At 50.4% G+C, this 25,017-nt stretch overlaps 1 protein-coding gene across 7 annotated transcripts in view; it reads left to right on the forward strand.

The window, feature by feature from the left end:
- The window catches only part of LOC132387036 (NACHT, LRR and PYD domains-containing protein 3-like), a 58,503-nt gene extending 36,935 nt beyond the window's left edge, over positions 1-21,568 (forward strand). For 6 of the 7 annotated variants that reach the window (XM_059959411.1, XM_059959407.1, XM_059959409.1 and 3 more), the window contains 6 exons: positions 2,081-2,172; positions 3,760-3,926; positions 6,545-6,716; positions 6,815-6,880; positions 11,486-13,235; positions 20,647-21,567. In XM_059959411.1, the coding sequence (XP_059815394.1) occupies positions 2,163-2,172; positions 3,760-3,926; positions 6,545-6,716; positions 6,815-6,880; positions 11,486-13,235; positions 20,647-20,737 (2,256 nt within the window). In that variant the 5' untranslated portion in view covers positions 2,081-2,162 and the 3' untranslated portion in view covers positions 20,738-21,567. Of the gene's footprint in view, positions 1-2,080; positions 2,173-3,068; positions 3,927-6,544; positions 6,717-6,814; positions 6,881-11,485; positions 13,236-20,646 lie in introns of those variants that run through there. The other variant, XM_059959405.1, reaches the window with a different exon arrangement.
- Positions 21,569-25,017: the final 3,449 nt, after the last annotated feature.

A 25,017-nucleotide genomic window follows, 5' to 3' on the forward strand; every position in this document is an offset into this window, starting at 1 on the left:
TGGAAATACTATATACTTGACTCTACGGTCCTTCGCAGACAATGTTATGTCTCTGCACTTCAGTATTTTATCTAAATTTGAAATTACTACCCTCCCCAGAAGTAAGCGCCGTTTAATACGCTGCATTTACCATCATTTTCAATCTTTCTTTATTGATTAAAAAATGTATATGAATAGATACAAATCAGCAGTGAAGTTCTATCAAATACATAATAGAATAAATGTACAAAATAGAAAATGATATACACTGTCAAAATCATGTGTAATATAATATTAGGCTATTATATATAAACAGAGAACCACAACTCCTCTTGACAATTCATACAAAAATAGACTGGAAATGTTCTATGTATAGGAGAGAAAAAAAACACTAAACTAACCTAAAACAAAAAAAAGGGGGGGGGACTAGGCAGTCCACTTGAGGACAAGATTACAAAAAAAGAAAAAAACGTCCTTCTGTTCAAATTTGAAACTTCACGGAGAGAGAAAGAAAAGAAAGAAAACAACAAAAAAAAAGAAAAGTAAAGAACTTAGATCTTATGAAAATATTGAATAAAAGGTGGCCAGCTTTGTTCAAATTTGAAAGATGTATCGAACGTCCGAGTTCTAATTCTCACCAGGTTTAAACAAAACATAATAGAGGAGAGCCAGAAAAAAGCAGTAGGTGGATTAAGATCCTTCCAATGCAACAAAGTAGCTCTCCTACCCAATAAATTTGAAAAGGCTATCACATCTACCATCTATAGAAATCTTTGAACAACGGAAGAAAAACTCCGTCTCTGCTTCCACTTCCTTTCCATTTATTACCACAGAGTTAATAGGAATGGCTGGTTTTCTTAATATTGAACAAGAAGCCAGCTTTCAACTTTCTTCTTTCACTTTCATTAGAAGTTTCTTCAGATCCTCCTCACTTTCAGCCATTAGAATCGTATCACCTGCATATCTGAATTTATTAATATTCTGTCTGGTAATTTTGACTGCAACATTTTGAGTCCTCTGGACCAGCATTCCTCATATGTTCAGCATATAGATTAAATAAGCAGGGTGACAATATGCAGCCTGGTCATACTCCTTTCCAAATCTTGAACCAGTTTTTGTTCTGTGTCGTTCTAACTGTTGCTTCTTGATCTTTGTACAAGTTTCTCATAGGGCAGAACAGATGTCCAGGTATTCCCATTTCTTTAAGGATTTGCCATAGTTTATTATGGACCACACTGCTGAAGGCTTTAGAGTAGTCAATAAAACATAGCTAAATACTTTTCTGAAATTCTCGCGATTTCTCCATTATCCAGCGTAGGTTAGCAATTTGGTCTCTGGTGCCTCTGTCTCTTCTAAAAGTAGCTTCTATCTGGCAGTTCTTGTTCCATATATTGCTCGGGTCTTGCTTGCACAATTTTAGCTTTACCTTTCTAGCACGTGAAAAATTTCGGTAATTTGAACAATACTTTACTTGGGTATGGGGATAAAAACGGATCTTAATCCAGCCTAAAAGTCATTGTTGTTTATATTTTTCCAGATCTGCTGGAAAATTGCATGCAACACTTTTACCGCATCACCTTTTTAGAATTTTCAACAATTTTACTGAAATCCTATCACATCCTGCAGCCTTATTATTGGCAATGATTTCTATGGCCCATTCGACTTCACTTTCCAGAATGTCTGGCTCTAGATCGATGAGGGAGTCATTGCAGGTGTCTTCGCTGTTGGATCTTTCTGCAATTCTTCTGTGTGTTCCTGCCAACTCCCTTTGATGCCCTTTGCTTCTGTAAGGTCATTCCCTTCTTTTTCTTTTCCAATGACATTTTACATAAAATGTTCCTTTGATTTCTCTAATCTTCTGCAACAGATGTCTTTTTTTTTCCAATTCTGTTGGCATCTTCAGCTTCAGTGCATCGCTTCTTTAAGTAAGTTTCCTTATATTTCCTTGCTATCTTCTTGAAATTTGTGTTCAGTTGGAGGTCTTTGTACCGATCTCCATTTACTCCCTGGAATGTCGGAGAGTGAGCAGTGACCTTACATAAGTGTTTTATATTTGAAGGACAGAGTAACTGAATCATACTATTTTATTTGTGTAATTCAGGTCATTGCCAGCAGGTGGGGCGTGCTTCCACCCGGACGTCAGACAAACAGACGATAATCAACCAACGTCAGTCAGAGTCAGAATGGACACGGGTATGTTCCCTGGGCTCTTTCTCATTAAAACTCTGTCATCATGGTACACGTGTAATCAAATCGTCAATAATTCAGAGGGATAAACTTGGGAGATAAAGGGGCAGAGAGAAGGTACCATCAAACGGAGTCATTGTTCCAACTGGTAAAGAGTCCATGAGCATTGGAACAATTCACCAGCTCCAGCGCAGGGACCTAACGAGGGGAATGATCGAATCGCTCCCCTCACCACACAAATCTTCACCTGAGTAAAAGGAGACGGAGCCCCTGAATACGGTGGCTGTGGGTAACACTCAGACAGGAATACAACAGCGGGCAATGAAACAGTCGAGGGAACAGATAGAATTTCTGTCAGCATTTGGTACGCCCTGATGTGGGAAATGCCTCCGATAGCCATTGAGAGAAACAGAAGTTGTTTTCTGTTTGGAAGGGCAATGGTGAATTCTCCCCAGATTAACGGGTTGTTGTACAATGGAGGTGAGGGGAGTCCCCTGTGTTTGTTTTCTGTGGCCGAGTTAAAGAACGTTATATTGAGGGAGGATGGGCTGGGTGCAGGAGACAGTGAACAAGAGACATTGTACACAGGGAATCTGGGGTGGGGGGGGGGTGCTACTGAAGCAATGAAATGTCCTTGGCGAATAGGATTGAAGTAAAACAAAATAATAAGTGGAGAGGGCATCGTACAAAATGCTGGAGGAACTCAGCAGGTCAGGAAGCACCTACAGAGAAAAAATAACCTTCAGTGTTTCGGGCTGAGAATCTGTAAATTGATTTCAAAGTCGTCTTGGGTACATAAAATGGAGTCAGCACGAGAGGAGCGTTGTTCTGGCTGAAGGTCTGTGACCAGTAGTGTTCGCAAGGATCACTGTTTCGCCATGTGCGTGAATCAAATAGGTTAATCATATGATATACTGGGTGGACTTATTCGTTGATTTACAGAGTTGGAGGAGTTGAATAAATTTGGGACTGTTGTCAAAGTGTTCAGAATCCAGTTAGAAATAGGAACAGAGAGTCACCAAGTACAGATAATTCAGGCAAATGTGAGAAGTTGCATTTTGAGAGGTCAAATTCGCGAGCAATGTGCACGGAGAATGTTGGGACTGATAATAAGATTGATGTACTGTCGGGTCTTGTGATGGGTGTGCACAGCTCCCTTAAGGTGGCAACACAATTGGTAGTGTGCAAACGATGAGTTGAGGTATTTGTTAAAGTTAGACTGTAACTGGATACGCGTTGGTTAAGAGACAATTTCAGTATTGTGCACAAATTGAGAATGATGTGGAGGGTCTGTAGAGGGTGTAGACGAATTTCACCACAAAAACCTGAGGTAACAGGTCTGTTTAGATGGTAAAGCTTAAAGGGGATTTACGATGCAGGTTTTCCACAGAGAGTGATTGGTGTCTGGAATGAGCTGCCGAGGGAGGGACTGGAAACAGATACTCAGCAGCGTCTGAGAGGCATTTGAACTCATGAGTAGGCCGGGAACGGGGGACATTGACCGTGTTCCTGAAAATGGGATTGGTTTAAAATGGCATCGTGTCCGCATACGCTTGGTACATCTACTATTTTATGTTCTACGACCGACTACAGATCTGAACTCCGCCATCTCCGCCTTCCTGTCAAATTGTGACGATCACCAACTGTTTCGGTTGACGAGATTCTACATGGAGCGACTGGAGCAGGCGATTGAGGAGGATGTGGAGGGAGTGGGCTCCATGTTAAAGGGCGAGGATCACTTCACCAGGCAGGAGTATCACGTAAGTGGAAGGGACATACACTGACTGTATATTCTACTGAATCTATCACAAACCGACAGAACCGGTGTAACGACACCTCTGGGCTGTAAAAATCCTCTAATGCTTGTGGTCAACATCAAGAAAAGAGTTTTCATCTGCGAAAAACCCTGAACTTTTATTAACCAACACAACCTTCTCTCCAGTTTTCTGATCACATTCATTTATAGACAGATTAGGATACAGGCAATGATTGACTGGTGAATTTAGTGATGTGACACTTGACGGACATTGCAAGTGGACAGATAACCACTCTACACCACTCATCCCATCATGTTCCCAATGTTCGACCTTAATGGCCACTCACCAGTCTGCGTTCTCCTGATGACCCACGGGTTTCCCACAAATCAAATATATAGTGACTTATTTCTCAGCTCATTCTCGGTCTACCTTCAACCCCATCGTCAGTTCAACACTGACTGTCATCTCTCATTTGAACTGCTGACCCTTTTTTTGATCAATACCCCAACATGCCTCATGGTTCTGTTACCTTCTGTTCCTTGTGACTTCCAATTTGAGTTTGTAATTACCATAGCATATACTGTTAACACGGGAAGTGCAACATTAGTGCCACTGAAAATATTCCAAATATCTACAGCTAACATAGAATTACAAGGAAACAGCTTTCCAATGGTCCACGTGCTACTGGAGTGCGTTCACCCATTACCACCCAGAATGAATATTAGTGAAGAGCCAGACACCATACTGAACACAACATTCCACGTGAGGCAGCTGACAATTTCAGTCCATACTTCTTACTCAACATTACCACCGGTCGCCTTTGGTCTGTCACACATACACAATAGTCCTGAGTTTGCTGGCTGCTCCTCACTGCCAGTTTCCAGCTGTTGGCTGGCACTGGACCCCTCATGGAGCCTGGCAGTGAAGGGTGAAGCTGCTGCGGTTCACCAGGGATTACCCTGGCAAAACTCAACAGTGGCCCGGCCATAGTTTCACCTAGTCATAGTCATCAAACCTTACAGTACAGCAACAGGCTCTTCTGCCCACCTAGTCCACACCGACGTATTATCTGCTTAGTCCCATTGATCTGAACTCGGACTGGAGACGTCCAAAACTCCCCCATTGAATGAACTTATCCAAACTGATCTTAAGTAATCAACTCGAATGTACATCGACTAATTAAGATGGCAGCACGCTCCGCGCTCTTCAGCAACCTCTGAGTGAACAGGTTCCCCTTCACTTTGCCTTTCACCTGTCATCATTACCCTATGATCTCTAATTCCAGTCTCACTCAACCTCAGTAATAAATGCATTTTCGCAATAACTCTCTGTATACCTTTTATAAACTTGTATATCTCTTTCACATCTCTCATGGTCCTCCGACACTCTATGGATTAATGTCCTAGCCTATTCACACTTCCTCTATATCTCAGATCCTCAACTCCTGGTAACAATCTGTATTTTATTCTGCATTTCTTCAATCTTATTGATATCCTTTCAGGAGGTAGATGTACACATTGCTTCAATTTAGCCTCTGAAACATCAACTTCGACATAATATCCCAACTTCTGTATTCAATATTTTGATTTATGAAGCCCCATGTCCAAAAAGCTTTACAACGCCATCTACCTTCGATAACACTTCCAAGAAATTTTGGATCTGTATCATTTTGCAGTATCTCATCACACTTCCTACTCTTGTCATTGGTACCAACGTGGACCAAGACCTGCTCATCCTGCCCTTAAGGAAGTTTCAGAGTCGATACGAGATATCACTGACCTTGGTAACACACCATCCAAAAATCCTGTTCTCGTAAATAGAATCTCCAGTCTATTCTCCTGATCATTTTATTCCCCGTCAGTGAATCTCAGCACTTCTCATCCCTTCCGAGTCACAAAGCCAAACTCAGAGCCAGAGGCATAATCACCGTGGCTTTCCTCTGCTAGGCCATACCCCGAAACAGAAAGCCGTATCCCTGTTACAAAGAGTTTCCTGTAGTGGCTGCCTGTCCCCTTCCCTCTCCTGACAGTCACCCAGTTCCCTGTGTTCCGGGCCTTGTGTACAGCTCCCTCCCTGTATAGCCTGTCAGTCAATCTCTCAGCCTCCGGAATGATCCTGAGTTCACCCAGCTCCGATTCCTCAGCACAGTCTGTATTGAGCTGCAGCTGGATGAAATTCCTGAAGGTGTAGTTATCGGGGACACTGAACGTCTCCCTGTCTTGCCGCACCCTGTAGGAAGAGCATCCCACTATCCTGCCTGGCTTTCCCACTGTTCTAACCGTGAAAAAGAGAAGGGAAGAATTACCCAAGATCAACCCAAGCCTCCGCCTCTCCTCAATGAACCCTCTCTGACACAAAGCATCAATAACCTACTCTATCTCTGGCTCACTCACACTATGACTGCTTTGCTTAAACATTGCCAAGTGGATAAGTACCCCGCAATCTGTGGCGTTCAGAAAGTCATCATTGGCCATGCTAACTTCTTTTAATTTCTTTTTCCTGCTGCGAACAATTGCTGTCAGTGATTTGCGACGAGCAGAATGTGCTGGGTCTGTCCATGTTCAGGGTAGATTTGAACCCATCCCTCCGTTCCTCAATATATTCCCCATTGTTCATTACAGAGCGTGACTGAGCTCGCGAAGAAGGGAAACCGAGCGGGCGCTTCCAAACTCCTCCTGGATCTGGTGATGGAGAGAGGCTCCGGGGCCCGGAAGGTGATGTGGGAATCCTTTGTGAAACTGCACCACCATTTACCGAAGCTGAGCAGAATATTGAATGAAATACGGGAGCGAGGTACGGTGTACAATACACTGTGTGTTACAGATGTAAATGCTGATGAGTTTACAGTATTACACAGAACAGACTTCATGCAGGTAAATCTGTTTGAACAGGTGACGGCCAGTTCGCCTACATGGACACTGAGCGGGATTTCTCTGAAGTGCCCAAACATCTGAAAGGTAAGTGATGGAACGGAAATCTGAAAGTCTGTATTTCACACTGAGAGTCTGAATACGTGTCTGTAGAGGCCTGTTTAGAGACTGTCAGAGTCTGGGAGACAGGTTTTTGTTGTTATTTCACACTGAGAGCCTGAATACGTCTCTTTAGAGGCCTGTTTAGAGACTGTCAGTCTGGGAGACAGGTTTTTGTTGTTATTTCACACTGAGAGTCTGAATACGTCTCTTTAGAGGCCTGTTTAGAGACGGTCAGAGTCTGGGAGACAGGTTTTTGTTGTTATTTCACTCTGAGAGTCTGAATACGTATCTTTAGAGGCCTGTTTAGAGACTGTCAGAGTCTGGGAGACAGTTTTTGTTGTTATTTCACACTGAGAGTCTGAATACATCTCTTTAGAGGCCTGTTTAGAGACGGTCAGAGTCTGGGAGACAGGTTTTTCTTGTTATTTCACACTGAGAGTCTGAATACGTGTCTGTAGAGGCCTGTTTAGAGACTGTCAGAGTCTGGGAGACAGGTTTTGTTGTTATTTCACACTGAGAGTCTGAATACGTGTCTTTAGAGGCCTGTTTAGAGACTGTCAGTCTGGGAGACAGGTTTTTGTTGTTATTTCACACTGAGAGTCTGAATACGTGTCTTTAGAGGCCTGTTTAGAGACTGTCAGAGTCTGGGAGACAGGTTTTTGTTGTTATTTCACTCTGAGAGTCTGAATACATCTCTTTAGAGGCCTGTTTAGTGACTGTTAGAGTCTGAGAGACAGGTTTTGTTGCTGTGGCTGGAGGACACGAAGCAATTTGCATTTGTCACAACACCTTTTCTGTGGGGCCGAGTATCTGGAGATTTGACAAAACTGAAGCCAAACCATTCCAATTGGAACATCCAACTCCAGCAAGGGAAATCTCGCACCTCTGATCCAAAGTGGAGCCGAGATTTGTTGTTATTCCTCCATACGAACATGACATGGGAGCAGAATTCGGCCATTCAGCCATTCAGTCTGCTCCGCCATTCCATCATGGCTGATCCCCGATTCCACGCAACACCATACACCTGCCTTCTCGCCATATCCTTTGATGCCCTGACCGATCAGGAACTTCTGCCTTCATTACATCCATGGACTCGGCCTCCACTGCAGTCTGAGGCAGAGCCTTACAGACAGTCATTATTCTCTGGCTCAAAGAGTCCTCCTTACCTGTTGTAAAGGATCGCCCCTCAATTTTGAGGCCCTGGCCCCTAGTTCTGGATGCACCTGCCACAGGAAACATCCTTTCCACATCCACCCTATCTGGTCCTTTCAACATTCTGCAGGTTTAAAAGAGATTCCCTTGCATTCCTTAAAATTCCAGTGAGTACAGGCCCAAAGTTGCCAAAACACACCTCATATGTTAACTCCTTCATTCCCGGAATCATCCTCCTGAATCTCCTCGGGACTCTCTCTAATGACCACACATCTTTTCAGAGGTACTGAAAAGCTGTTGACAACACTCCTGCAGTGCAGCCTGACTATACAGTCTTGTAAAGGCTCAGCATTTATATTCGATTCCCTTTTTTGCCACCTTTACCACAGACTCGACCTTTAAACTAATCTTCTGTGAGTTTTGCTCGAGGCTCCGATGTCCCTTTGAAGTCGCTCTGCACCTCTGATTCTTGGAACTTCTTCCTATTTAGTTAATAGTCCGCTCCTTTCACCAAAATGCATTATCATACATTTCCAACAATGAATTCCATCTGCCACCTTTTAGCCATTTTTTCCAATATGTCTCAGTCCTGTTGCAATCGCACTACCGACCCCTCCACCTATCTCTGTATCATCCGCAAACTTTACCACAAATACATACATTCAATCATCTAAATCATTGATAAACAATCTGAAAGTCAGCGGTCCCAATACTGATCCCTGCGGAACACCACCGGACACTGGCAGCCAACCAGAAAAGGCCCCTTTTATTCCCACTCGCTGCCTGCTGCCTGTCAGCAATTCCGCTGCACAAACCAGTATCTCTCCTGTGACGCCATAGATTTTTATCTGGTTAAGCAGACTCATGTGCGGCAGCTTATCAAATGCCTTCTGAAAATCCAAGTAAATGGCATCCACTGACTCCTTTGTCCACCCTGCTTCTTACTTCCAGGATGAATTCCAACAGAAACCATGACAACTTATATTGTCATTAGTCTCCAAGTCCATCGAAACCTCAAACTTAATAAGAGACTCCAACTCTTTCCCAGTCGCTGAGGTTTGGCTAACTGGCCGATAATTTTCCTTCTTTTGCCTTCCTCCCTTCGTAAAGACCAGAGTGACAGTTGCAATCTTCCAGTCCTCCGGGACCATGCCAGAATAAAGTGATTCTTCAAAGATCATGACCAATCCATCCGTCATCTCTTCAGCAACCTCTCTCAGATCTCTGGGATGCAGTCCATCTGGCCCAGGTGACTTTGCACCTGAAGAGCTTTCAGTATGCCGAGATGTTTTTCCTTTGTGATAGCAATGGCAGTCACTCCTACTGCCTGTCACTCGCAGACTGCTAGCGTCTAGAACAGTGAAGAAATATGCAGAGTGCACATTCTCCAGTGTTCCAGCATGGACTCTCACCTCCCTTTTAATCTTTATGTAACTGAAAGAAAGTGTTTATTATCCTGCTTTATATTATTGGCTTTGCTGTCCTCATATTTCATCTTTTCCCTACTTATAGTTTTTTTAGATGACTATTGTTATCTTGTACGCCCTTTCCTCGGCTTTTATGCAATCCTTAACTTCCATTGTCACCCATGGTTGCCTGCACGTGTCACTTTAGAACTTCTTCCTCCGTGGGCCGTATCCATCCTGCAACTTGAGACCTATTCCAAAAAGCTTCAGCCATCTCCGCTAGTATCCTTCTCCAATCTACCTGGGAAAGCTTCTCTCTCGTGCCTCTGTAATTCGCTTTATTCCATTGCGATACTGATACTGTAAGTTATGCTTCTCCCTCTCAAATGGTATTATGAATTCACTCATATTATGATCACTATCTCTTAATGGTTCTTTTACATTAAGCTCCCTCATAAGATCAGGGTTATTACACAACACCCAATCAAAGACAGCCTTTCACTGAGTTGTCTCAAGCACAAGCTGCTCTGAAACGCAATCGCGTGGGAATTCAATATATTCCCTCTCTTGCAATCTGATTCCTGACGTTCGTTTGACTTTCTTATTCCCCGTGCACATTGAAGTCCTTCATTACAACTGCGTCATTGGCTTTAACACACGCCTTTTCCAACTCCCTTTGCAATCTCAACCCCACACATTCGCTATTTTCAGGCCAATATAGGGTCCCTATAAAGCTTTTTTTTTAACTCTTACAGTTTCCTATCTCCACCCACAAAGCTTCAACATTCTCTAACCCTATGTCACCTCTTTCTACAGATGTGATTCAACCTTGAACCAGCACAGCCACATCACCAACGCCTATGCCTTCCTGCCAGTCCTCTCGATAAGACGTAAATCTTTAAACGTTAAGCTCCCAGCTATGGTCTTCTTTCAGCCATGACTCAGTGATGCCCACGACATCATAATGACCAATCTCTAATTGCGCCAAAAGTTCGTCCACCTTATTCTGAATGTTCCGTGCATTTAAACACAAGGCGTTCAGTCCTGCATCTGCGCCTTTTTGAATGCTGTCTATGCAGTACAATTTAACAGTTTGCTCTCTCTGTATTTGAAAACATTCATTGGCTTGTCCACCCTAACATTCATCTTAAACCCATCATCTACTTGTGAAACTGCTGGTTCATCCACAGTTCTATTGTCCTAGTTCCGGTCCCCCGGCCATTTTAGGGTAAAACACTCCCAACAGCTCCAGTAAATCTGCCCATAAGAGTATTGGTCCTCATCGGATTCACATGCAACCCGTGCCTTTTGTACAGCTCCTACCTGCCCCGGAAGTGGTAACAATTATCCAGAAATCTGAATTCCTGCTCCCTGCTCCAAATGCTCTGCCACACATTTTTCTGCCACCTCATTCTCTTCCTATTGCCACTGCCATCCTCTTCAGCTTCCTGCTCTTCCGCACATCATCGGGGATTTGCCTGGGTTCATGTACCAGCTCCTCGGAGAATAAGAGACTGTAGACCAGTGCGGGGTGCGTCACATCGTGACTGGCTCAGCCTGGAAAAGGAAACAGAAATTATGTTCCTTTTCTGAGGCGCAGTACAGACAGCTTAATCCTAAAGGAGTGTCAAGAACATGGGGTCCATTGTGAGAGAAGTAAAAGTCAGTAGAGCAAGTAAATGCCCTCCTCCTCCACTGTTACCCTCTGTAGGGCTGCACAGTTCAGCAGAAGCTGAGCAGTGAAAGCAGTGAAACCACCCTCTCCACACAACACTCTCCTCTCCAGAATCACGTGTGCACTTGGTGCTCGCTGGAACACCGGGGAATCTGCAAACTACCAACAGAGGGGAGAGTGGAGCCTTTAACAGCGGATCAGAGTCAGATCAGAACTGTTTATGGGCCGTCGTTCATTTTCAGACACTCTAATCTCTGATCACCCGATTTCACCTGAACAGTGTCTTTAACGAGTATATGTTGTGAGCTCCATGTTCATCAGATCAGGCATTGACAACCTATTTCTGTCCGTCATAAGATGTTCAACAGAAACACAAGGAGACTCTGCGGACAGAGACTGAAAAACTGAGAGTGAACACGATCCTGATGAGGGAGAAGGTGAAGGTTTTCCAGCTGGTTGATCGATACGCTGAGCTCACGGTCATTTCTACTGTTCGAGATCGGACACTGGTGGAACATGAGCTGCTGGCAAGAGGCAGAGACCACGAGGAGTGGAGAGAAAAAGATCTCCGTGGTAAGCTGGAAAAAATCCGTACTGATCAGTTATTCAAGAAGAGCTTTGTTCAAAAATTGCAAAGATATTTCTTTGGAAACAAATCAGGGATGTCCGCAGCAGTGGCCGGAGTCTCAGGGATCGGGAAAACAACAATGGTACAAAAGATTGTTTACGACTGGGCCACGGGGAAGATATACCAACAATTCCAGTTTGTCTTCAGTTTCAAATTCCGGGATTTAAACACCATTAACTGCAGAATAAACCTGAAGGAACTGATTCTGCATCATTATCCCTACTTTGGGAATATCCTGGGAGAGATCTGGAAACAGACAGAGGGACTGCTGTTCATATTCGACGGATTGGATGAATTCAAGGACAAAATCAACTTTGTTGATGGTCGGAGAGACACAGAATCACAGGACACAGATCCTGAATTCAAGTGCAAGGTGTCTGATATTGTGTATAGTTTAATCCAGGGCAAGCTGCTCCCAGGGTGTTCAGTGCTGGTGACCACCCGCCCCACTGCGTTACATTTATTGGAAAAGGCGGATATCAGTGTCTGGGCTGAAATCCTGGGATTTGTTGGTGAGGAACGGAAGGAATATTTCATCAGGTATTTTGAAGATCAGACGGAGGCAGAAGCAGTTTTCAAACACGTGAAGGAGAACGAGATCCTGTACACCATGAGCTACAACCCCTCCTACTGCTGGATCCTCGCTCTGGCACTGGGCCCCTTCTTCACACAAAGAGTCAGGGACCCGCAGCGAGTTCCCAAGACCATCACCCAACTGTACTCCTACTATATTTACAACATCCTGAAAAACCATGGCCGTGAGATTGAGAACCCCCGTGATGTGTTACTCAGAGTTGGTCAGATGGCCTTCAGAGGAGTGTCGGAGAAGAAGATTGTGTTTACAGATGGAGATTTGATCAACTACAAACTGCAGCCTTCCCAGTTTCTGTCCGGGTTCCTGATGGAGCTTTTGGAGAGAGAGGATTCTGCCCAGAGCGTGGTGTACACATTCCCACACCTCACCATCCAAGAGTTTGTAGCTGCAGTCGCACAATTCCTGATCCCAGATGGCAGAGATATCATGAAACTCCTCACTGAAGCCCACTGCGTGAGGGATGGGCGATTTGAGGTATTTCTCCGTTTTGTTGCTGGTCTCTCCAACCCAATGACAGCTCGGGGTCTGGAGGAGTTTCTGGGTCCATTTCCCAATGAAACAACCTGCCGGGTGATTGACTGGGTGAAGGAGGAGGTTAAACGCCGAAGTGGAAACACAGAGAGTGAAGCCAGTAAAAGGAGCCTCCTGAACACATTGCACTACCTGTTTGAGTCTCAGAATCGTGGACTGGCTCAGGCCGCACTGGGATCTGTGGAAAGGATTTCACTCAGTGGAATGACACTGACCCCGATTGAATGCGCGGTCCTGTCTCATGTCATCGGACTCTGTGATACAATAAAACAGCTCAACCTGGAGAACTGCCACATTCAGTATGAGGGAATACAGCGGCTGGGACCCGGGTTGCACAAGTGCCAGGAGTTGAGGTAACTTGATTTATCTCTCACTCTGATCTGTGAAACTGTTCCATTGTGTTGTTTCAATGTAAAGGAATTTTGGTAAATTTGTAGTAAATCAGATTGTGAAGAATTGTGACAAATGCCCAGGGGATCAGTCAGTAATTCCCCAAGGACGGGAGGGTTCTGTGGTTCCTTGTGAAGGGATGTTGGAGACTTCATCAGATCAGTGAACAATGACCATTGGTTGAATGGTAGTAAATCACAGGAATGGCCGTGTTTCTCGCTGCCTGTGACACGTCCATTGACAATGTTCCTTCCCACTGTGACTGACACCCAGACCGACACTGACTGTAGCAGGTGGGTCAGAGATGCACAACCACTTCCCGGTGAGGGACAAGAGACCGTCAGCAGACTGTCCCAGTGAGAAGGAAAGAAATACCATTGTGAGATTGTCCTCCCACTGCCCTTCCCCGTGTGTGACTTTGCTCACTTCCAGATACACAAAGAGCGAGGGCGCATCTCCTCTGGGTCTCTGTTCAGACCCAACACACACGTACAAAAAATGTCTGCGTCCTCTCGTCTTGTAGGATTATCGTTTACCCTTGGAATCCTCCTGTGGGACTTCTCATCCCAATCTCCCTTCCATTCTTTGGAATCTCGCCCCCATCCCCATTCCTCCCGTGGACTCTCTATTACTCTTTCCTCATCCTCCTGTGGGATGTCTTGTCCACACACCCCACCACCCTTCCTGTGAGATCTCTCTTCCCTATCCCCCTTCCTTTTGTGGGATCTCTCCTCCCCATCCCTCTTCCTCCTGTGGGATCTCTCTTCCCCATCCCCCTTGCTCCTGTGAGATTGCTCTTCCCCATCCCCCTTCCTTCTATGGATTTCTCTTCCCTATCCCTTCCTGCTGTTGGAATTCTCTTCCCCATACCCTTTCCTCCTGTGGGATCTCTCTCCCCCATCGAATTCTTCCTGTCGGATCTCTCTTTGGCATGCCCCATTGTCCTGTGGAATTTCTCTTCCCCGACCCCCTTCCTCCTGTGAGATTTCTCTTCCCAATCCCACATCCTCCTGTGGGAACTCTGTTCCACATGCCTCTTCCTCCTGGCCGATCTCTTAACCCCTTCCCCCTTCATCCTGTTTATTTTCTGTCTATATCCCCCTTCCTCCTGTGGGATCTCTCTTCCCCATGCCTCATCCTCCTGTGGGATCTCTCTTCCACACTCCCATGCCGGCTGTGGGATCTCCCTTCCCCATCCCCCGACCTCCTGTGGGATCTCTTCCCCATCCCCATTCCCCTTTTGCTTGTGGGAACTCTCCTCCCCATAGAATCATAAAATCATAGAACACTACAGCACAGAAAACAAGCCATTCGGTCCTTCTAGTCTGTACCGAAACCTTATTCCGCTAGTTCCATTGACCTGCTCCCAGTCCATAACCCTCCAGTCCTCTCCCATCCATGTATCTATCCAATTTATTCTTAAAGCTTAAGAGTGAGTCCGTATTTTCCACATCAGACGGCAGCTCGTTCCACACTCTCGCCACCCTCTGAGTGAAGAATTTCCTCCTAATGCTCCCCCTAAACCTTTCCCCTTTCACGCTGAAGCCATGTCTTCTCATATTTATCTCTCCTAATCTATGTGGAAAGAGCCTATTCGCATTTACCCTGTCTATACCCTCATAATATTGTAAACCTCTATCAAATCTCCCCTCATTCTTCTGCACTCCAAGGAATAAAGTCGTAACCTGTTCAATCTTTCCCTGTAACTCAACTCCTGAAGACCTGGCAACATCCTAGTAAATCTTCTCTGCACTTTTTCAAACTTACCGATATCCTTCCTATAGTTAGGTGATCAGAACTGCACACAATACTCCAAATTTTGCCTCACCAATGTCTTATACAACCTCACCATAATATTCCAACTCCTATACTCAGTACTTTGATTTATGAATGACAGGATGCCAAAAGCCTTCTTTACAACCCTGTCTACCTGTGATGCCACTTTCAGGGAATTATGTATCGGAACCCCCAGCTCCCTTTGTTCCTCCGCACTCTTCAGTGCCCTACTGTTTATCGTGTATGTCGTACCTTGATTTGTCCTTCCAAAATGGAACACATCACACTTGTCTGCATTAAATTCCATCTGCCATTTTCTGGCCCATTCTTCCAGTTGGTTCAGATCCCTCTGCAAGCTTTGAAAGCCTTCCTCGCTGTCCACAATGCCTACATCTTAGTGTCATCCGCAAACCTGTTGATACAATTTATCTCATTATCATCTAGATAATTGATACAGACAACAAACAACAATGGTCCCAGCACAGATCCCTGAGACACACCACTAGTCACAGGCCTCCAGTCTGAGAAGCAATCATCCACTACCACTCTCTGTCTTCTCCCACACAGTCAATTCAAATCCAGTTTACAACCTCTCCATGGATACCTTGTGTCTGGACCTTTAGAACTAACCTTTTATGTGGAACTTTGTCAACGGCCTTACAAAAGTCAATGTAGACATCATCCACAGCCTTTCCTTCATATGTATTCTTGGTAACATCCTCGAAAAACACTACAGGATTCATTAAACATGGTCTACCACACACAAAGCCATGCTGACTATCTTTTATCAGCCCTTGGCTGTCCAAATCCTTGTATATCCGATCTCTCAGAACACCTTCCAATAATTTACCTACTACTGATGTCAGGCTCACTGGCCTGTAATGACCTGGTGTACTTTTGGAGCCTTTTTCAAACAACAGAACAACATGAGCTACCCTCCAATCCTCCGGCACCACACCCCTGGCTGAGGACATTTTAAATATTTCTGCCAGGGCCCCTGCAATTTCTACACAAGTCTCTCTCAAGGTCCGAGGGAATATCACGTCAGGCCCGGGGGATTAATCTACCTTTATTCACTGTAAGGCAGCAAGCAGCTCCTCCTCTTTAAACTCTATATGTTCCATGACACTACTGTTTGTTTCCCTTAATTCCATATCCGCTATGCCAGTTTCCTGAGTAAACACTGACGCAAAAAAACTGTTTAAGATCTCCCCCATCTCGTGAGGCTCCACACAGAGACGACCACTCTGAACTCTAGGGGACCAATTTTGTCCTTTACTATCCTTTTACTCTTAATATACTTGTAGAAACCCTTCGGGTTTACCTTCACATTATCCGCCAAAGCAACCTCATGTCTTCTTTTTGCCTTCCTGATTTCCTTCTTTAGTATTTGCTTACATTTTCTATACTCTTCAAGTACCTCATTTGTTCCTTGTTTCCTATAGCTGCTAAACACCTACTTAAGCAGATCGCCAATATCCCTTGAAAACCAAGGTTCCCTCTGCCTGTTAACTTTGCCTTTAATCCTGGCAGGAACATGCAAACTCTGCACTCTCAAAATTTCACCCTTGAAGGCGTTCCACTTACTGAACACATCCTTGCCAGAAAACAACTTATCCCAATCCACTCTTCCCGGATCTTCTCTCATTTCCACAAAATTGGCCCTTCTCCAATTCAGAACCTTAACTGGCGGACCAGTCCTATCCTCATCCATCATTATCTTGAAACTAATGACATTATGGTCACTGGACCCAAAATGTTCACCGACACATACTTCTGTCACCTGACCTGTCTGGTTACTTAATAGGAGATCAGGTACTGCACCCTCTCTCGTTGATACCTCAATGTATTGATTTAGAAAACTTTCCTGACACATTTGACAAACTCCACGCCATCTAACCCTTTCCCAGAATGGGAGTCCCCGTCAATATGTGGGAAGTTAAAATCCCCTACGATTATGACTTTCTGTTTCTTACATTGGTGTGCTACCTCTCTACAGATTTGCTCCTCGAATTCTCTCTGACTACTGGGCGGTCTATAATACAACCCTATTAGTGTGGTCACATCTTCCCCGTTCCTCAGCTCCACCCATATGGCCTCTGTAGATGAACCCTCCGGGCTGTCCCGTCTACGCACAGCTGTGATATTCCCCTGACTGGTAATGCCACTCCGCCCCCTTTCATCCCTCCCCTCTATCACATCTGAAACAATGGAAACCCGGAACATGAAGCTGCCAGTCCTGACCCTCCTGCAAACCAAGTCTTACTAATAGCAATAATGTCGATATCATCGTGCCAATCCACGATCTAAACTCATCTGCCTTACCTGCAATACTCCTTGCATTGAAATAGATGCACCTGAGAACATTTCTATCACATACAAACCATTGATATCTGTCTATAGAAGCAGTCCTCGCATGACCCTTATCCTCCACCACCTCACTATCTGCTCTAACACTCTGGTTCCCCTCCCCCTGCAACCTTGTTTAAAACCCCCGGAGCAGAACTTGCTAACCTACCGGCCAGGATGTTAGTCCTCCAGTTCCCCTCCAGTTCAGGTGCAAACTGTCCAATTCGAACTGGTCCCACCTCCCCTGGAAGAAAGCCCAATTGTCCAGAAACGTGAACCCCTCCCTCATGCATCATCCCCTCAGCCATGTATTTAGCTGCATTATCTTCCTATTTCTAGCCTCACTAGCACGTGGCACAGGTAGCAATCCTCCTGTGAGATCTCGCTTTCCCATCCCCCTTTCATCCTCTGGGCTCTCTGTTCCCACTCCCCCATCCTTCCAACTGTTGGATCTCTCCTCAGCATCCCCTTTCCTCCAATGGGATCTCTCCTACTCATCCCCCAACCTCCTGTTTGATCTCACTTCCCCACCCACTTCCTCCTGTCTCATCTCTCTTCCCCATGCCCCATCATCCTATGTGATCTCTCTTCCCCATTCCCCTTCCTTCTGTGGGATTTCTCTCCCCCATCCACTTTCACCCTGTGGGATCTCTCATCCCCATCCCCCTTCCTCTGGTGGTATCTCTCTCTCCCATCCCCCTTCCTCCTGTGGGATCTCTTCCCCATTACCCTTCCTCCTGTGGGATCTCTCTCTCCCATCCCGCTTCTTCCTTTGGGATCTCTCTTCCCTATCCCCCTTCCTCCTGTGGGATCTCTCTTCCACATCTCCCTTCCTCCTGTGAGATCTCTCTTCCCTATCCCCCTTCCTTTTGTGGGATCTCTCGGCCCTTTCCCCCTTCCTCCTGTGGGATCTCGTCCCCTTCCTCCTTCCTCCTGTGGGATCTCTCCTCCCCGTCCCCCTTCCTCCTGTGGGGTCTCTCCTCCCCGTCCCCCTTCCTCCTGTGGGGTCTCTCCTCCCCGTCCCCCTTCCTCCTGTGGGGTCTCTAGGCCCCGTCCCCCTTCCTCCTGAGGGGTCTCTCCTCCCCGTCCCCCTTCCTCCTGTGTGGTCTCTCCTCCTCGTCCCCCTTCCTCCTGTGGGATCTCTGCTCCCCGTCCCCCTTCCTCCTGTGGGGTCTCTGCTCCCCGTCCCCCTTCCTCCTGTGGGGTCACTGCTCCCCGTCCCCCTGACTCCTGTAGGATCTCTCCTCCCCGTCCCTCTGACTCCTGTGGGATCTCTGCTCCCCGTCCCCCTTCCTCCTGTGGGATCTCGTCCCCGTCCACCTTCCCCCTGTGGGATCTCTCGGCCCCGTCCACCTTCCTCCTGTGGGATCTCTCCTCCCCGTCCCCCTTCCTCCTGTGGGGTCTCTCGGCCCCGTACCCCTTCCTCCTGTGGGGCTCTCCTCCCCGTCCCCCTTTCTCCTTTGGGGTCTCTCCTCCCCGTCCCACTTCCTCCTGTGGGGTCTCTCCTCCCCGACCCCCTTCCGCCTGTGGGGTCTCTCGGCCACTCCCCCTTCCTCCTTCCTCCTGTGGGGTCTATCCTCCCCGTCACCCTTCCTCCTGTGGGGCTCTCCTCCCCGTCCCCCTTTCTCCTTTGGGGTCTCTCCTCCCCGTCCCACTTCCTCCTGTGGGGTCTCTCCTCCCCGACCCCCTTCCGCCTGTGGGGTCTCTCGGCCACTCCCCCTTCCTCCTTCCTCCTGTGGGGTCTATCCTCCCCGTCACCCTTCCTCCTGTGGGGTCTCCCCTCCCCGTCCCCCTTCCTCCTGTGGGATCTCGTCCCCGTCCACCTTCCCCCTGTGGGATCTCTCGGCCCCGTCCACCTTCCTCCTGTGGGATCTCTCCTCCCCGTCCCCCTTCCTCCTGTGGGGTCTCTCGGCCCCGTACCCCTTCCTCCTGTGGGGCTCTCCTCCCCGTCCCCCTTTCTCCTTTGGGGTCTCTCCTCCCCGTCCCACTTCCTCCTGTGGGGTCTCTCCTCCCCGACCCCCTTCCGCCTGTGGGGTCTCTCGGCCACTCCCCCTTCCTCCTTCCTCCTGTGGGGTCTATCCTCCCCGTCACCCTTCCTCCTGTGGGGTCTCCCCTCCCCGTCCCCCTTCCTCCTGTGGGATCTCGTCCCCGTCCACCTTCCCCCTGTGGGATCTCTCGGCCCCGTCCACCTTCCTCCTGTGGGATCTCTCCTCCCCGTCCCCCTTCCTCCTGTGGGGTCTCTCGGCCCCGTACCCCTTCCTCCTGTGGGGCTCTCCTCCCCGTCCCCCTTTCTCCTTTGGGGTCTCTCCTCCCCGTCCCACTTCCTCCTGTGGGGTCTCTCCTCCCCGACCCCCTTCCGCCTGTGGGGTCTCTCGGCCACTCCCCCTTCCTCCTGTGGGGTCTCGTACCCTTCCTCCTTCCTCCTGTGGGGTCTATCCTCCCCGTCACCCTTCCTCCTGTGGGGTCTCCCCTCCCCGTCCCCCTTCCTCCTGTGGGGTCTCCCCTCCCTGTCCCCCTTCCTCCTTTGGGATCTCCCCTCCCCGTCCCCCTTCCCCCTGTGGGATCTCCCGTCCCCGTCCCCCTTCCTCCTGTGGGGTCTCTCCTCCCAGTCCCCCTTCCTCCTGTGGGATCTCTCCTGCCCGTCCCCCTTCCTCCTGTGGGGACTCTCCTGCCCGTCCCCCTTCCTCCTGTGGGGTCTCTCCTGCCCATCCCCCTTCCTCCTGTGGGGTCTCTCCTGCCCGTCCCCCTTCCTCCTGTGGGGTCTGTCTTCCCCAACCCCCTTCCTCCTGTGGGATCTCGCTTCCCCATCCCCCTTCCTCCTTTGGGATCTCTTCCCCCCCGTCCCCCTTCCTCCTGTGGGATCTCTCTTCCCCATCCCCCTTCCTCCTCTGGGATCTCTTCCCCAACCCCCTACCTCCTGTGGGATCTCTCTTCCCCATTCCTTTAGCTTGGGTGGGTCTATTTCGCTGTGTCCCATTGACATTTCTGCATTTCGGTCAGAAACACTTTTCTCTCCATTGGGGAATGGGACAGTATATGTGGGGTTTAGAGGGTCACACCGACAGACGAAATTACCGACATTCGGTAAATACACTGGAGCTGGGCAGTGAGGGACAGTGACAGTGATGGGAACTCCGATCAGTGATTCACTGGACAGTTTAATGTTTCCTGAAATATCCGAGTGACAGAAATTCCCCCAGACCCACAGTTTGAATCAGTTTGTTTATCAATCTGTCTGTTTGTGTTTAGACTTGGGCATAATGACCTGGGAGATTCAGGAGTGAAACTGGTGTCTGCGGCTCTGAGGAACCCGGAGTGTAAAATACAGACACTGTGGTAAGTACCAGACTGTGGGAGATTGTGTTTACAGTCACTGGGTGTCTGACACTGAGAATGAATGTGATCAGTAGACACACAGAAAACATACAGGACAATGCAGGCCCTTCGGCCCACAAAGCCGTGCTGAACATTTTTCTACCTTAGAATTATCTCGGTTTTACCCATAGTGCTCTATATTTCTAAGCTCCATGTAGCCATCCTGGAGTTTAAAGTTTTCGCCTCCAGCAGCCCATTGTTAAAACTATGCCCTCTCGTGCTAGCCATTTCAACCCTGGGGAGAAGACTCTGACTATCTACATGATCAATGCCTCTCATTATCTTGTACACCTCTATCAAATCACCTCTCATAACCCGTCACTCCAAGAGAAAAGGCTGAGTTCACTCAACCTGTTCTCATAAGGCATGCTCCCCAATCCAGGCAACATCCTTGTAAATCTCCTCTGCACCCTGTCTATGGTTTCCACATTTCACATCCTCCTCCTCGGAGATTGCTACCCATTCCTCTTCTACCTGTGGGATCTTTCTTCCACATCCCCCTTCCTCCTGTGGGATCTTTCTTCCCCGTCCCCCCTCCTCCTGTGGGGTCTCTCCTCCCAGTCCCCCTTCCTCCTGTGCGGTCCCTCCTGCCCGTCCCCCTTCCTCCTGTGGGGTCTCTCTTGCCCGTCCCCCTTCCTCCTGTGGGATCTCTCCTCCCCATCCCCCATCCACCTGTGGGATCTCCCCTCCCCGTCCCCCTTCCTCCTGTGGGATCTCTCCTACCCGTCCCCCTTCCTCCTGTGGGGTCCCTCCTGCCCGTCCCCCTTCTTCCTGTGGGGTCTCTCTTGCCAATACCCCTTCCTCCTGGGGGGGGTCTCTCCACCCCGTCCCCCTTCCTCCTTTGGGGTCTCTCCTCCCCGTCCCCCTTCCTCCTGTGGGGTCTCTCCTCCCCGACCCCCTTCCGCCTGTGGGGTCTCTCGGCCCCTTCCCCCTTCCTCCTGTGGGGTCTCGGCCCCTTCCTCCTGTGGGATCTCTCCTACCCGTCCCCTTTCCTCCTGTGGGGTCTCTCCTCCCCGTCCCCCTTCCTCCTGTGGGGTCTCTCCTCCCCGTCCCCCTTCCTCCTCTGGGATCTCCCCTCCCCGTCCCCCTTCCTCCTGTGGGGTCTCTCCTCCCCATCCCCCTTCCTCCTGTGGGGTCTCTCCTCCCCGTCCCCCTTCCTCCAGTGGGGTCTCTCGGCCCCGTCCCCCTTCCTACTGTGGGGTCTCTCCTCCCCGTCACCCTTCCTCCTGTGGGGTCTCTCCTCCCCGTCCCCCTTCCTCCTGTGGGGTCTCTCCTCCCCGTCCCCCTTCCTCCTCTGGGATCTCCCCTCCCCATCCCCCTTCCTCCTGTGGGGTCTCTCCTCCCCGTCCCCCTTCCTCCTGTGGGGTCTCTCCTCCCCGTCCCCCTTCCTCCAGTGGGGTCGGCCCCGTCCCCCTTCCTCCTCTGGGATCTCCCCTCCACGTCCCCCTTCCTCCTGTGGGATATCAGCTCCCCGTCCCCCTTCCTCCTGTGGGATCGATCCACCCCGTCCCCCTTCCGCCTGTGGGATCTCGTCCCAGTCCCCCTTCCGCCTGTGGGGTCTCTCCTCCCCGTCCCCCTTCCTCCTGTGGGGTCTCTCCTCCCCGTCACCATTCCTCCTGTGGGGTCTCTCCTGCCCGTCCCCCTTCCTCCTGTGGGGTCTCTCCTTCCCGTCACCCTTCCTCCTGTGGGATATCTCCTCCCCGTCCCCTTCCTCCTGTGGGATCTCCCCTCCCCGTCCCCCTTCCTCCTGTGGGATCTCTCCTCACCATCCCCCTTCCTCCTGTGGGGTCTATCCTCCCCGACCCCCTTCCGCCTGTGGGGTCTCTCGGCCCTTTCCCCCTTCCTCCTGTGGGATCTCGTCCCCTTCCTCCTTCCTCCTGTGGGATCTCTCCTCCCCGTCCCCCTTCCTCCTGTGGGGTCTCTCCTCCCCGTCCCCCTTCCTCCTGTGGGGTCTCTCCTCCCCGTCCCCCTTCCTCCTGTGGGGTCTCTCGGCCCCGTCCCCCTTCCTCCTGAGGGGTCTCTCCTCCCCGTCCCCCTTCCTCCTGTGTGGTCTCTCCTCCCCGTCCCCCTTCCTCCTGTGGGATCTCTGCTCCCCGTCCCCCTTCCTCCTGTGGGGTCTCTGCTCCCCGTCCCCCTTCCTCCTGTGGGGTCACTGCTCCCCGTCCCCCTGACTCCTGTAGGATCTCTCCTCCCCGTCCCTCTGACTCCTATGGGATCTCTGCTCCCCGTCCCCCTTCCTCCTGTGGGATCTCGTCCCCGTCCACCTTCCCCCTGTGGGATCTCTCAGCCCCGTCCACCTTCCTCCTGTGAGATCTCTCCTCCCCGTCCCCCTTCCTCCTGTGGGGTCTCTCGGCCCCGTACCCCTTCCTCCTGTGGGGCTCTCCTCCCCGTCCCCCTTTCTCCTTTGGGGTCTCTCCTCCCCGTCCCACTTCCTCCTGTGGGGTCTCTCCTCCCCGACCCCCTTCCGCCTGTGGGGTCTCTCGGCCACTCCCCCTTCCTCCTGTGGGGTCTCGTACCCTTCCTCCTTCCTCCTGTGGGGTCTATCCTCCCCGTCACCCTTCCTCCTGTGGGGTCTCCCCTCCCCGTCCCCCTTCCTCCTGTGGGGTCTCCCCTCCCCGTCCCCCTTCCTCCTGTGGGATCTCAGCTCCCTGTCCCCCTTCCTCCTTTGGGATCTCCCCTCCCCGTCCCCCTTCCCCCTGTGGGATCTCCCGTCCCCGTCCCCCTTCCTCCTGTGGGGTCTCTCCTCCCAGTCCCCCTTCTTCCTGTGGGATCTCTCCTGCCCGTCCCCCTTCCTCCTGTGGGGACTCTCCTGCCCGTCCCCCTTCCTCCTGTGGGATCTCAGCTCCCTGTCCCCCTTCCTCCTTTGGGATCTCCCCTCCCCGTCCCCCTTCCCCCTGTGGGATCTCCCGTCCCCGTCCCGCTTCCTCCTGTGGGGTCTCTCCTCCCAGTCCCCCTTCCTCCTGTGGGATCTCTCCTGCCCGTCCCCCTTCCTCCTGTGGGGACTCTCCTGCCCGTCCCCCTTCCTCCTGTGGGATCTCTCCTCCCCGTCCCCCTTCCTCCTGTGGGGTCTCTCCTCCCCGTCCCCCTTCCTCCTGTGGGGTCTCTCCTCCCCGTCCCCCTTCCTCCTGTGGGGTCTCTCGGCCCCGTCCCCCTTCCTCCTGAGGGGTCTCTCCTCCCCGTCCCCCTTCCTCCTGTGTGGTCTCTCCTCCCCGTCCCCCTTCCTCCTGTGGGATCTCTGCTCCCCGTCCCCCTTACTCCTGTGGGGTCTCTGCTCCCCGTCCCCCTTCCTCCTGTGGGGTCACTGCTCCCCGTCCCCCTGACTCCTGTAGGATCTCTCCTCCCCGACCCTCTGACTCCTGTGGGATCTCTGCGCCCCGTCCCCCTTCCTCCTGTGGGATCTCGTCCCCGTCCACCTTCCCCCTGTGGGATCTCTCAGCCCCGTCCACCTTCCTCCTGTGGGATCTCTCCTCCCCGTCCCCCTTCCTCCTGTGGGGTCTCTCGGCCCCGTACCCCTTCCTCCTGTGGGGCTCTCCTCCCCGTCCCCCTTTCTCCTTTGGGGTCTCTCCTCCCCGTCCCACTTCCTCCTGTGGGGTCTCTCCTCCCCGACCCCCTTCCGCCTGTGGGGTCTCTCGGCCACTCCCCCTTCCTCCTGTGGGGTCTCGTACCCTTCCTCCTTCCTCCTGTGGGGTCTCTGCTCCCCGTCCCCCTTCCTCCTGTGGGGTCTCCCCTCCCCGTCCCCCTTCCTCCTGTGGGGTCTCCCCTCCCCGTCCCCCTTCCTCCTGTGGGATCTCAGCTCCCTGTCCCCCTTCCTCCTTTGGGATCTCTCCTGCCCGTCCCCCTTCCTCCTGTGGGGACTCTCCTGCCCGTCCCCCTTCCTCCTGTGGGGTCTCTCCTGCCCATCCCCCTTCCTCCTGTGGGGTCTCTCCTGCCCGTCCCCCTTCCTCCTGTGGGGTCTCTCCTCCCCATCCCCATTCCACCTGTGGGGTCTCTCCTCCCCGTCCCCCTTCCTCCTGTGGTGTCTCTCCTCCCCGTCCCCCTTCCGCCTGTGGGGACTCTCCTCCCCGTCCCCCTTCCTCCTGTGGGGTCTCTCCTCCCCGTCCCCCTTCCTCCTGTGGGGTCTCTCCTGCCCGTCCCCCTTCCTCCTGTGGGGTCTCTCCTCCCCGTCCCCCTTCCTCCTGTGGGGTCTCTCCTCCCCGTCCCCCTTCCTCCTGTGGGGTCTCTCCTCCCCGACCCCCTTCCGCCTGT

The sequence above is a fragment of the Hypanus sabinus genome, unplaced genomic scaffold (assembly GCF_030144855.1).
Source record: "Hypanus sabinus isolate sHypSab1 unplaced genomic scaffold, sHypSab1.hap1 scaffold_149, whole genome shotgun sequence".
Lineage (NCBI taxonomy): Eukaryota > Metazoa > Chordata > Chondrichthyes > Myliobatiformes > Dasyatidae > Hypanus > Hypanus sabinus.